The sequence below is a fragment of the Mustela erminea genome, chromosome 7 (assembly GCF_009829155.1).
Source record: "Mustela erminea isolate mMusErm1 chromosome 7, mMusErm1.Pri, whole genome shotgun sequence".
NCBI lineage: Eukaryota > Metazoa > Chordata > Mammalia > Carnivora > Mustelidae > Mustela > Mustela erminea.
The window spans coordinates 65,517,958-65,530,351 of record NC_045620.1 but is presented as its reverse complement, the minus strand read 5'-3'; the positions used below and the strand labels follow the sequence as shown (position 1 = coordinate 65,530,351).

General features: G+C 43.3%; 1 protein-coding gene across 7 annotated transcripts in view; it reads right to left on the bottom strand.

Moving 5' to 3' along the window:
* The window catches only part of THADA (THADA armadillo repeat containing), a 329,048-nt gene that overhangs the window by 100,421 nt on the left and 216,233 nt on the right, over window positions 1-12,394 (bottom strand). For all 7 annotated transcript variants that reach the window (XR_004287706.1, XM_032351902.1, XM_032351903.1 and 4 more), the window contains one exon: window positions 70-185. Coding sequence is in view for 6 of the 7 variants with exons in the window: in XM_032351902.1 (XP_032207793.1) it covers window positions 70-185 (116 nt within the window). In the remaining variant the exon portion in view is untranslated. The remainder of the gene's footprint in view (window positions 1-69; window positions 186-12,394) is intronic.

The window sequence follows — 12,394 nt, the reverse complement described above, 5'->3', positions numbered from 1 at the left end:
AGAAACAGCCATTCTCCAATGTATCCCTAACCCCTGATAACTCCTTACTCATGTGGGGTTTTAACATACCTCTTGGCCAGCCAGAGTTTGGCTCTGGTACAGACAGCAACGTCAGCCAGCTCCTGCTGAAAGTCTGTATTCAGTCTGTACTTGGAGTCTGTGCAGGCTTGTAACAAATGAAAAACCTAAACCAAAGAGGAGAAAAAAGCAACATCCTGCTGTGAAAATATATTTTTCCTAAATGTTCAGTTCCTCCCCATTAGGTTTCCTCAAAATATTCCCCTCAAAGGAAATAGACACCTGCAGAATGGGGCTCTGGTCTCCACACAGGAAGCAAGCTGGTTTGGGAGGACGTAGCAAGTGGCAGGAAACCTAAGCCCTCTGTCCCTACCTCTGCTCTGGGTCCCCCTGCACAATTCCAAACAAGGGTGACTACTCAGTGACCAAACACTCATTTGATATAAGAGCTTATTAGTTCCAACAGCCTATCAAGTGATTTTAGCAAAGAAAGGCAAACACCTTGCTCTCTGTGACCTGTCTAACATGAAAAAAATGTGCCTTGTCAAGTCAAAGTCTCACGGCAGAGGAAAAATCAACAGTCTCACAGTCCAAACTGGTTTGTGGGTTGGGCTTATCAGAACAGTCTTGGCCAAAGAAGCAGGCCACGACGATGCATGCCTTTGCAAACACGAATGGTGATGTCTATAAACGATCTTGATTTTTTTTTTCCACAGTTTTTCACCAAGACATGGAGTGAAAGCAGCAAAACAGACACAAGCTACTCTCATTCTGATACGACATGAAGTAGGAGAACTGGGCAGAGAAGGACACATTATCTAGTTGCCTCCACTTAGAATGAAGGCCGCAGATTCAGCAGACACATGACCGTGTGTGTATTTGTGTGCACGGCTCATGTAAGCATGTCTGGGTTCACACTCAGTGATGACACCAACAACACTCTGTGAGGAGTCCAAAGCTGCAGCAGAGAGAGAGGACTAAGGCACAGACAAGCTCCTCTGACCTTAGCCAGTGCCAAGGAGTGTGAGGACGCATGTCAGAGAGCTCCTTTGGTCTCCTCATCTCAACCAAGCGGAATCAGTGAGCGAAGCAAAGCCAGTACACATAAACACGCCGAGAACTTGGAAAGTCCATTTTAATAATCAGTTTGCTTCCCTTCCCTATTGCATCCTTCACCGGAGCTACAGGTGACTCTTTCAAAGCGACGAGATTTAGCTTTTTCTTCTCTTCCTCTCCAGCCGATGAGGAGTCTAAGCGAGAGTTAAATACGGAGGCGAATTATGAGAAGCAGCAAGAGGCCAAGACAAAAGAGATCCAGAATCATCAGAGCCTGAACAAGAATGAGCTAGCGGTTTTCCTGGATCAGGCATCTGCAGTCACCAACAACATATTGTGTAGAGAATTTTTTTTTTTTTTAATTGTGATTACTTTACTATATGTAAGTACTTTTTTTTTTTTTTTTTTTTTTTTTTTGGGTCTAAAGAGACCTAATTGTGTAGGAGAATGCATACAAGTCCCAATGTAGAGACTGAAAATGCTTTCTCTAATAATGGATCTGTTATTTCAGAGGCAACAGATCAAGTATCACTACTTCACCACACCCCCGCAGGGACCCAAACCGCCCGTCGTGAAGTCTGGAGAAATGGGTCTGGCTGGGGCTTCTGTTCTTCTGTGGTGACTGCCAGAGTGAAAAAAACAGCTCCTTCTGCCCGAAACCCCGCTATCCTGACAGAGCTGGCAAAGTCACTGGGCCTCGCTTTACTTTCCTCCACAGCTGCACAAAACCAACCACCAGGGCTTTTCATGGTGTCACAGAATCGTAATTAATCAGCAGACACCAGCAAAATACATGACTGTGGAATTTACTTGTAAAGAAACCTGTGAGATTTTCGAATGCCTCTCATTTAGAAGCAATCACCTCAAAAATAACTCCTGATGGATGTTTAAACTTAGTCCTATATTTGCTCACCTTGCTTGGCAAAAACAAGGCTGTTTTTGAAACGCTTGGTAGCTCTGGTTTATGAAAATCAGCCTCCAGGTCCATCAATTCTGTCACCTTGGGCACAACCCAGACAACAATTGTGATCCTGGTTATTCACCAGGAACAGAGAGCGATCTATTTACACAGGACAACTGCAGAGGGAGGTAGACTTACGAGAACCACGGTGGAAAGAAGCATGGAGGAGAGACAGGGCGAGGAAGTGAAAGACAGGGTCACAGAAGTCAAGGGAAAAGTGGGCAGGAAGGGGAGGAAGGGGAGAAGACGGAGGGAGGGGGGAGGAAAGGACAGTTTTGTAGGCCTATGTGTGGAACAAGTTACTGTGTTTGAGATCATTTTTTTTCTTCAAGAAAATTAATGACTATATTTGAATACACGGCTATCTTCCCCTGACATTTAGAGGGTCTGTTTTAATTTGTCCAAGAAAAATGAGGCCATCCTTTGGTGTGAAGCCCAGACATGGGGCCAGGCCTCTGGAAATATGGTCCAAGGTCAGGTCCAGGAGCCCCAGGCAGCTCCCAGGAAGGGTTATCTGCCCATCAGTCAGAAAAGACTGCGAGGGCAATTCCTCCTGCTTTCCCCCTTCTCCGAAAGTTCTGGTCCAGGAGAACCTCTGGGCTAGGAGCGTGGACTAGGCCAGGCCTGGAATAACTTGCAGTACAGGACCACACTGAACCAAACAGAGATACTGAAACTGTGCGACCAACTGAATGCATGTGAGAGCTCCGAGAAGGGAAGTGTCATTTTAGGTCTCCCAAATTTGCAATATGATTCAAATATTCAGTCCACAGATATTTACTAAACAACTACCAGACATGGTCCTAGGAACGTCAGCACAGAACACACGAGCACCTGTTCCCCGCAGCTTACACTCTAGTCACGGGTAAGTGGAAAATCCATAGCTTCCCCGCCCCTGCCTGGTCTCGATGTATGACCTACATGGCAGCATCACCATCCCCATCCTCTTCTGCTTGACCTCACCCTTGACCAAGCCCGGCACACAGCAGGAATGCAACGAGCATCTGCTGAATTGACGTCGCGCTGCGGTGCCTCTTCGTATACCAACGCTGCCTGTAGGACACGTGCCCTTGGGTTTGGTGAGCTCCTGCAACCCCGACTAAGGAGTGGAAACACCACTGCACTCCTTGCTGCAGTAGGGAGAGCAGGGAGGCTAGGTCAGTAGTAGAAATGCAGCCCTACAGGGTGGGCAGCAGGTGGCACAGGCTTGGGAGCCAGGTGGACATGGTGTAGAACCAGTTACTAGCTATGGGGCTTGGGGCAACTTGTTTAACCTCTGTTTCCTCGGTAAACAGTATATAACAGTCTCTGTTATAGGGCTATAGAGAGATTTAAAGGAATATATGGTACTTGGCACCCATTAGGCACCTGATAAAAATGTTAGTTCTCTTCCTTTTTCTGTCTGCCCCTTCCCTTCTAGCCCCCATTCCAAAAATAAACATTCAGAGAAGGCTTTGCAGAAAAAGTCATATTCCTATTTGGCCCTTAAACAAATCTGGTCAGAATCCAGGGAAGACCACGCAAGCAGAGAGGAAACTGAATTATAAAAAAAAATATTAAAGGGTATTAAAATATCAGTATTGCCAACAAAAACAACAAACCTTAATGTAAATTGTGGACTTTAGTTAATAATGATGGGTCAATACTGGTTCATTGATTGTAACAAACATACCCTTCTAATGCAAGATATTAAAAACAGGAGAAAACTAGGGAGGAAAAGGAGTATGTGGGAACTCTCTGCTCAGTTTTTCTGTAAATCCCGAAATTGTTCTTAAAACATCCTATGAATGGAAAGAAAATATTAGGACTGCTCGGGGACAGCAAGTAGTTGTGTATGGCGAGAGCAAAGTCAAGGGTGTGCAAGGTGGTAGGAGACACAGCTGCAAAGAGGGGTCAGGTTGGAATGAGGATCTAAAAAGCACCACCAAGGGACCTCTGTTCTGCAGGCGGCACAGGCCTCTTTAGAGACAGTGCTCACATAATCAGATCTGCAATTTGGAAAGGAAAGGTCAGGGCATTGTGGAGGCTGGATAAAAAGGGGCAGGATGACCAAGATTGCTATCAGTCTAGACTACAGGTGGTCAGGGTCAAAGCCAGAGGCTGAAAGCCAAGGATGGCAGTGGGCCCAAAGTGGCTGCAGATGTTTTCTTCAACCTGCACAGTATTATTTTTAAACTGCCACTTATGAATTGGGAGATTTCACACCAAAATCATCCTGATTTCCAACTTCTTCTGAAACATTAGAAGACCTGGGGACCGCAGGCCCATGCTCCTACACGGTAACAGGCATCTGTGGGGGTGGGTTCACTGCCATGCCACAACTGCCTGTTACTCATGGGACTAAGGTGGAGTATCAGTGTCATTTATCACCGCTTTCTTGCCTTTTTTTTTTTTTTTTGAACTTTTGGAGAATCAAGAAAGAGGAAAGTTAAGTATTTATTGAACCCAGATCTCTATCAAAACTTTAAAAACAAAGGATTGGACCAAGAGGGCTGTGTGTTTATGACAACCCCCCCTCATTCACTCATCTGCTTGGTGCGGAGAGGACTCTGATTTTGTGAAAGCCCCAATCTAGATGGTAAGAGGAATGGAATGGAGAGGAAAAGGATACACTTGAGAGACATTTGAGAAGCTTGGGGTGCCTGGGTGGCTCAGTGGGCTAAGCCTCTGCCTTTGGTTCAGGTCATGATCTCAGGGTCCTGGGATGGAGCCTGGCATCGGGCTCTCTGCTCAGTGGGGAGGCTGCTTCCCCCTTCCCTTCTGCCTACTTGTGATCTCTCTCTCTGTCAAATCAATCAATCAATCAATCAATCAATCATTTTAAAAAAAAAGAAAGGAAGAAGAAGAAGCTGGAGAAGCAGGATTTGGCAACTTGGCATTTAGACGTGGAGTTGAAGGTGAGAAAAGAGTCTCTTCACTCAGGCAGCCGGTGATGGAAAGCCATTGTCCAAGACAGGGACCACAAGGGAACATGCAGGTTTGGGAATGAGGGAAGGGGACCTCAGGAGTTTGGTGAGGAACACCCGTGTGGTGATTGCTCTAGTCAGTGGTAACTTATCTCACACAGCAAGAAATATTTCGAGAGTGAAAAGAAGCTCTATGAATGAACACCATGGGACGCGACGAAGCAAGGCAGAGGGTTGCCTCTGGCCTCTGCAGGCCCTTGGAGAAAGACTAGAGTGGACTTAGAGGTGTCTTCAGCAAAAGCAGCAGCAGAAAGCTTTGCTGACCTAAGGCGGTTGTGAGACGGAGAAAAAGAAAGCACATGTCAACAACCAGGCACACACCAGCAGCCCTGCCCATGACTGTCGTGGGCAACAGGACCACGAGGGGTGCCCACAGAGGGGAGGCCGGGCAGCAGAGGGAAGTGGACTAGCGTTCTTTCCCGAGATGCAAGCCCTGATGAATCTCTGGAGGACTGAAGGAAAATCTAGAGAACCTGCAAGCAGTTCCTCTTTGCCCACTCCCTGCCCCTCTCTAACCACAGAGAGAATCGGGGCAGCCCCCAAGCATGTGTGTAAAGCACAGGGTCCATTTGGGCAACTCTGAATCTTAAAAGCAACTTCATAAGAGCAAATATAATGCTCTTTGAATAAATGCCACAGGCCTGAAAAGGGTCATGAGGCAGATCCTGAAAAAACTTGCACTGCACCAGTAAAATATGTCTGGTTTATGCTGCTAGACTAAAATAGTGACCTGTGTTAGACAAGATCAAGATGATATATGGCTGTTTGGGAATGCAACGCTGAGATGGGTTTTCCTCTTCACCAAGCATGGCTTCCAGGCAATTTTCCCCCTTATAAAATCAACAGCAGCTGAGCTCCAGAAACAGCAGGATCCAGCAATAACAGGCCCAGGTTAGGCAGGTTGTGAAAAAGGACAACTCCAAAGAGAAAAGAGGCGTTCATTTCAGAGGTCAGATACAAATCAGCTTCTGTGTACCGTAATCATTAACAATCCCAAACTCTGCGGATCAACGAATCTATCCACTTTCTGCAGCTGTATTTTTCTAAAAACATATCCTCTTCTTCATTTGCAGCATGCAGACTTCGGGAGAACGCTTTTGCCCCTATCACACTCAGCCAAGTATAAAATTTCTGGATCTGCCATTTTTGCCTAGGCTTCTTTCTGCGCTGCTCCAACCCCCACAGCTAAGTCAGAGCCACATTTTTCCAACCCCAGTGTTTACACAGGATTTTATTTCGGCTGGTAAAACATCTGTATTTTTTCAGGGACTTAAATAAATGATCTATGCCGGGAATGTACAGTATAGGGTGATGTCAGGCCCCCTTTTTCTCTCGACTCACTGGGCAGAACAGGCAAACATTGTTTCAGCCTGTAGCTGGGAATGTGAATATTTATCCTGTCGACTTAATTCATACAAACAGAACGAAAGGCAGGCAGGCAGAAGTATTTTATGGCTTTAAGTCAGGCTGAAAGTGGGGGAGGGTGTGAGAAGGGGGATGACAGAGGGAGGAATCTCAACTTTCTAATTCACAGAAACACACTTAATCATATAAATGCGGAGAAAGAGATACAGCAAAAATTATTTAAAAGGTGGACTGCATTAGTATGTGTTTATAGGTGGTGTGGGGGGGGGTAGGAGATGGGAAAGTGAGAGACAGAAGAGTTTTCTAACTTCTATTTCCTTCCTAATCATTACAGTAAGGGTTAGGATATAACTGTTTTCTGCTTCAGGCCCATTAATCTTATCCCCATCCAGACCACAGGCTTCTCAGGGCATCCCTCTTAGCCTCTGACTTCTACCCAGCAGGCAGTGGTGCTCATTGGGTATCTGCCTATGTCATCTATACAGACAGCTCGGCATCTTTTTCTTTTCTTTCTTCTTCTTCTTTTTTTTTTGAATCAACAGCCCCATGGACGGGAGGCATGACCCTGGGACACTTGAGCTACTCAACCTGGTCATCCCTACAAGAAAGGGCTTGGTGGGCATGTGCCACCCACAGTTACCCACCAATGCTAGAGGACAGGCTGGGAAGCATTTCAAGTGGTTGCACCTCCAAACCTCAACTTGTTTATCAGATGAGAACACATCCTTCAGAAGGTCTTGGTAAGTTCCCAAAAGGTGACACTTGGCTGTGTTGTGCTGTTGCTGCCAGGAAAAGGGTGCTAATTCTGAAGCGTGATTACTTCCTAGCTGACACTGGCTCAGGGAAGAGAATTGCAGTAAACAGGCCCCTGAATCTCTTTAAGGACTAAAATGTACACAAACATGAAGTGTGTAGGGGCCTGAAAAGTCACTTTGTGTTAATGCTTTCCCTCCTTTCTATTAACACTCCCCTGTTCTAGTTCAAGAACCAAAGATCCTATGCCTAGAAGATGAAAACAACTCATTGGTCCCTACCTCCAAAGCTTATTTTACACATGGCTGCAGAGAAACTTCCTTAAAGCCCTGACTGTATCACTCCCAAGTTCAAAATCCTTCAACAACTTCCAACCGCCTAAAGAATTTGCTAGGCACTGAAGTCTTGACCTACCTTCCTGGTTTTTACCTCCTTCTTCCTCCACTTCACATACCTATTTTGTAGCTAAATGGGACAATTTCCCATTCCTGACAACTTACAAATGTTTTTCTGTCCAGAATGTTCCTTCTGTTTCTCCCTCCACCACCCTCTCCAATTCTACCTATTGAAATTCCTTTCATACTGTAAAGGCTCAGCGAACACCACCCCCTCCATAAAACCTTCCTCAGCTTTCATCAACCGCCATCTCCCTCCCCGCCACCAACACATACTCTTTTCTTACTCAGTACCCAACAGCTCATTTCATTTGATTAAAAAAAAAAGTTTTTTTTTAATCTTGTCATCATGGTTCTCAATCTACAATTGAGAAGTACAGCTTTCCCGAAGTACAGCTCTTTGAAGGCAAGGACTATGTCCTGTTCTTCACAGTCCCTGGGGCCCCAAGGATATGTAGCTTTGTCTGGTGGAGAGAGGCGCTCCGTGAATGGAGCATTTATTGATTTGGAATTGTTCCATGCCTCCTTGCCATGGGTGGCAGGGGTAGAGCCTATGTTCATAGCAGCAGCCAGGTACTAAACGTACCTCTCTACACGGGCCCCACGCAAAGGCACTGGGAGAAGTACACAGTATTAATAAGAGAGTGAGTATTCATTTGTCTTAGCCTGGTGCTCCAAATTTTACAGTGCAATTAGGGATCTCCTCACCCAGAAGAAGCATCAAGGGCCCCAAGCTACTGGGTAAGAGTGAAGTTTAGAAAGAGATGTCAAAGGTATTCAGTGATAACCCAACATCCCAACAAAAGCTTGCATATAAAGCATTAATTTATTAGGGCACCTGGCTGGCTCAGTCAGTGGAGCATCCGACTGTTGATCTTAGGGTTGTGAGTCTGAGCCCCACACTGGGTGCAGAGATTGCTTAAAAATAAAATCTTTAAAGAAAAACAATTTACTAAACACGGATATAATATCTGCTCTAATCAAAGAGTTACTAACTTTGGAACACAGATACATTTCTGTAAAGCTACATAGAAAGATTTTTTTTTTTTAAGATTTTATTTATTTATTTGACAGACAGAGATCACAAGTAGGCAGAGAGGCAGGCAGAGAGAGAGGGGGAAGCAGGCTCCCTGCTGAGGAGAGAGCCCGATGTGGGGCTTGATCCCAGGACCCTGAGGTCATGACCTGAGCCGAAGGCAGAGGCTTAACCCACTGAGCCACCCAGATACCCCAAAGCTACATATAAAATGTTTTAAATGACAAAATATTTATTTGTAAAATAAACCCCAGTTTAACTTATTTAGGAAGCTTTATTATACTTGCCAATTTATCTTTTCTATCTATCTGGATCTTCAACTATTGAGTTTCCTTAAAGACAATACTGAGATCAATAAGCATCTCTTTCAGGTACGAAAACTTATTACTGAAAAATAACATGGATAATTTGTTCACTCAAGACAGTTAACTTTAGCAATACAGGAGGAAGGAAGCTGGTAGTGGAATAAATGAAACAATATTAGTTATAAATCAATAACTGTTCAAGCTGAGTGACGGGTACAGGAGATTCATTATATTATTCTGTCTACATCTGTGTATATTCAAATTTTTCCATAATAAAAGTTTTAGAAAAAGGCTTTAGGAGAGAAGGAGGGAAAGAGAAAAGAAAACAGCTACAGGACATAGAGATGCAATAAGTTTAAAAAGCTTATAATCGGGGCGCCTGAGTGGCTCAGTGGGTTAAGCCGCTGCCTTCAGCTCAGGTCATGATCTCAGGGTCCTGGGATCGAGTCCTGCATCGGGCTCTCTGCTCAGCGGGGAGCCTGCTTCCCTCTCTCTCTCTGCCTGCCTCTCCGACTACTTGTGATTTCTCTCTGTCAAATAAATAAATAAAATCTTTAAAAAGCTTATAATCTAGCATAGGAAGTAAGTTATGTACATAAATAAATAAAATGCATAAAATCCAAGAGAGAACACTAAGCACTGTAAGGGAGAGGACTGAGGGTCCAGAAATAAATTTGCAGAAATAGATTCAGAGAATGGTAAAAGTGACATTTAAACAGTAGTGAAGAAACAGACTTATTAAAAAAGAGCCTAAGACAACCAACTGGGGGAACCCTTTTACACTGTTGGTGGTAATGCAAGCTGGTGCAGTCACTTTAGAAAACAATATGGAGGTTCCTCAAAAGGTTAAAAATAGAGCTATCCTATGATCCAGCAACTGCACTACTGGGTATTTACCCCAAAGACACAGAAGTAATGAAAAGAAGGGGCACATGCACCCTAATGTTCATAGCAGCAACATCCACAATAGCCAAAATGTGGAAAGAGCTGAGATGCCCTTCAACAGATGAATGGATAAAGAAGATGTGGTGCATATATATAATGGAATATTACTCAGCCATCAGAAAGGATGACTACTCCACTTTTATATCAACATGGATGGAACTACTTATTCTAAGTGAAGTAAGTAGAGAAAGTCAGTTATCATATGGTTTCACTTATTTGTGGAACATAAGGAATAGCATGGAGTACATCAGAAGAAGGAAGGGAAAAATGAAGGGGGACAGAAATCAGAGGGGGAGACAAACCATGAGACTATGGACTCTGGGAAACCAATGGAGGGTTTGTTTGAGAGGAGAGGGGTGGGGGGATGGGTTAGCCTGGTGATGGGTATTAAGGAGCACACATATTGCATGGAACACTGGGTATTATATGCAAACAATGAATCATGGTACACTACATCAAAAACAAATGATGTGGGGAGCCTGGGTGGCTCAGTGGGTTAAGCCTCTGCCTTCGGCTCAGGTCATGACCTCAGGGTCCTGGGATCCAGCCCTGCATCAGGCTCCTGCTTGGCAGGGAGCCTGCTTCCCCCTCTCTCTCTGCCTGCCTCTCTGCCTACTTGTGATCTCTGTCAAATAAATAAATAAAATCTTTAATAATAAAAAAAAAAACTAATGATGTACTGTATGTGAAAAAACTAATGATGTACTGTATGGTGACCAACATTTTTTTTTTTAAAGATTTTATTTATTTATTTGACAGAGATCACAAGTAGGCGGAGAGGCAGGCAGAGAGAGAGGAGGAAGCAGGCTCCCTGCTGAGCAGAGAGCCCGATGTGGGGCTCGATCCCAGGACCCTGAGATCGTGACCTGAGCCGAAGGCAGAGGCTTAACCACTGAGCCACCGAGGCGCCCCAGACCAACATTAAAAAAAAAAAAAAAAAAAAAGGTGGCAAACTGAGAAAAAAAAGACAACTAACTAGGTCTTATGGAAATAATACAGCTGGATCCTTACCCAAAGCCTTGCACTGAAATAAATTCTGGATGGAGGAGTTAATCAAACAAAAAAGAAAAGAAAAAAAAGAAAAGAAACTATAAAAGTGCTAGAAGAAAACAAGAAAATATTGTATAATCATAAGATAAAAATGGGCTTTCTAAGAATGAAACAAAGTCACACACACACACACACACACACACACACACAAAAGACGTATAATGTCAACATAACAACTGAAATCTTTTGTATACCAAAAATTACTAGAAATTTTTGAAAGTGAAAAACAAGGGGTAAAACATTTGCTAATTCCTTTAAAGAATAAACCTCTTCCAAATCAGTAACAAAAATGAAAGTAATGGAATGAAATATGATGGAATTACAAGCTTTCTCCATTCATAGCACCCTTACACCTCAATAATTTTTTCATGGTGCCTCTAGGCCAAAATAAATACCTAGTAGTTCCATTTATTAAGTAGTAAGATCCAAACAACCTAATAAATATTTATGCCATAACAACTTAGAAACTGAAAAAATAATACACATACGTTGAAAGAAAAAATATTCTGATTTCATTCTTTAATAATCACGATTACTTACTAATGATATGTGTGTGACTGCTGGGTACTTCACAACTTCCCAACCCTCGGAATCACTGGACTCCACCACCCATATTCCTGGTCCACACTGATTTTCCCATGGTACTTGCTTTCTACCACAGCAACTCTCAAATACTCAACTTTACAAAGATACATGGAATCATCAAAAGGAGTGCAGTGTGAGCTAATGTTGATAACTGTAAATTATTTCAAGCCAGTAGTTCACACAGTTTCTCACAGATGGCAAGTGTCACTGGGCTGCTCACAAAAATTTAAAATATCCCATAGCACTTTGGCACACACTTTGGGAACTGCAAATATTTATCAAGGAATATAAATAAGCAATTCACAGATGAAATACAAATAGCCAATAAACGCATGAAGAAACGTTTAATTTTATTAATCGTTAAGGAAATGCAATTAAAATAATTTTTTTAAGGGTAGGACCCAATTAATTACGGGTAAAACAACAGACACTCTCATTCATCATTGGTGGGAGTATAAATCATCACACTCTTTTTGGGGGGTAATCACCAGGGCCATTTTGTTGCACATACAAGGTATTCTGTATAAATGGTAACCCCCAGAGCTGAACAAAGCAGCAACTTGGAAGTCTGGTGGTTGCTATCAAAATGGAAAACAGGTACTTTCCCAGTCTTGCAATCCCCACTTCTAGGAATTTAGTTCACAGAAACACTCGGGGGTATGGGCAAAGATACAGATGCCCAAGGATGATCTTCAGCAGCACTGACTCGAACCGGAAAATTTAGAAACAGCAAGTACAGGACCAGTTGAAAAAATTATCGGGTATTTCTTTAAGTATCCCATCATATATGGTGAAGAGAAAGAGGCATTAAAAGTAAGTTACAAATTTATTTGGACTGACATGAAATTATCTCCAAGACATACTGATAAGTGAAAAAGCAAGCTGCAAACATAGTATGATCCTATTTTTATTGATGTCAAATTGTTAACAGTGGGGGTAGAATTTTTATATTCAATATC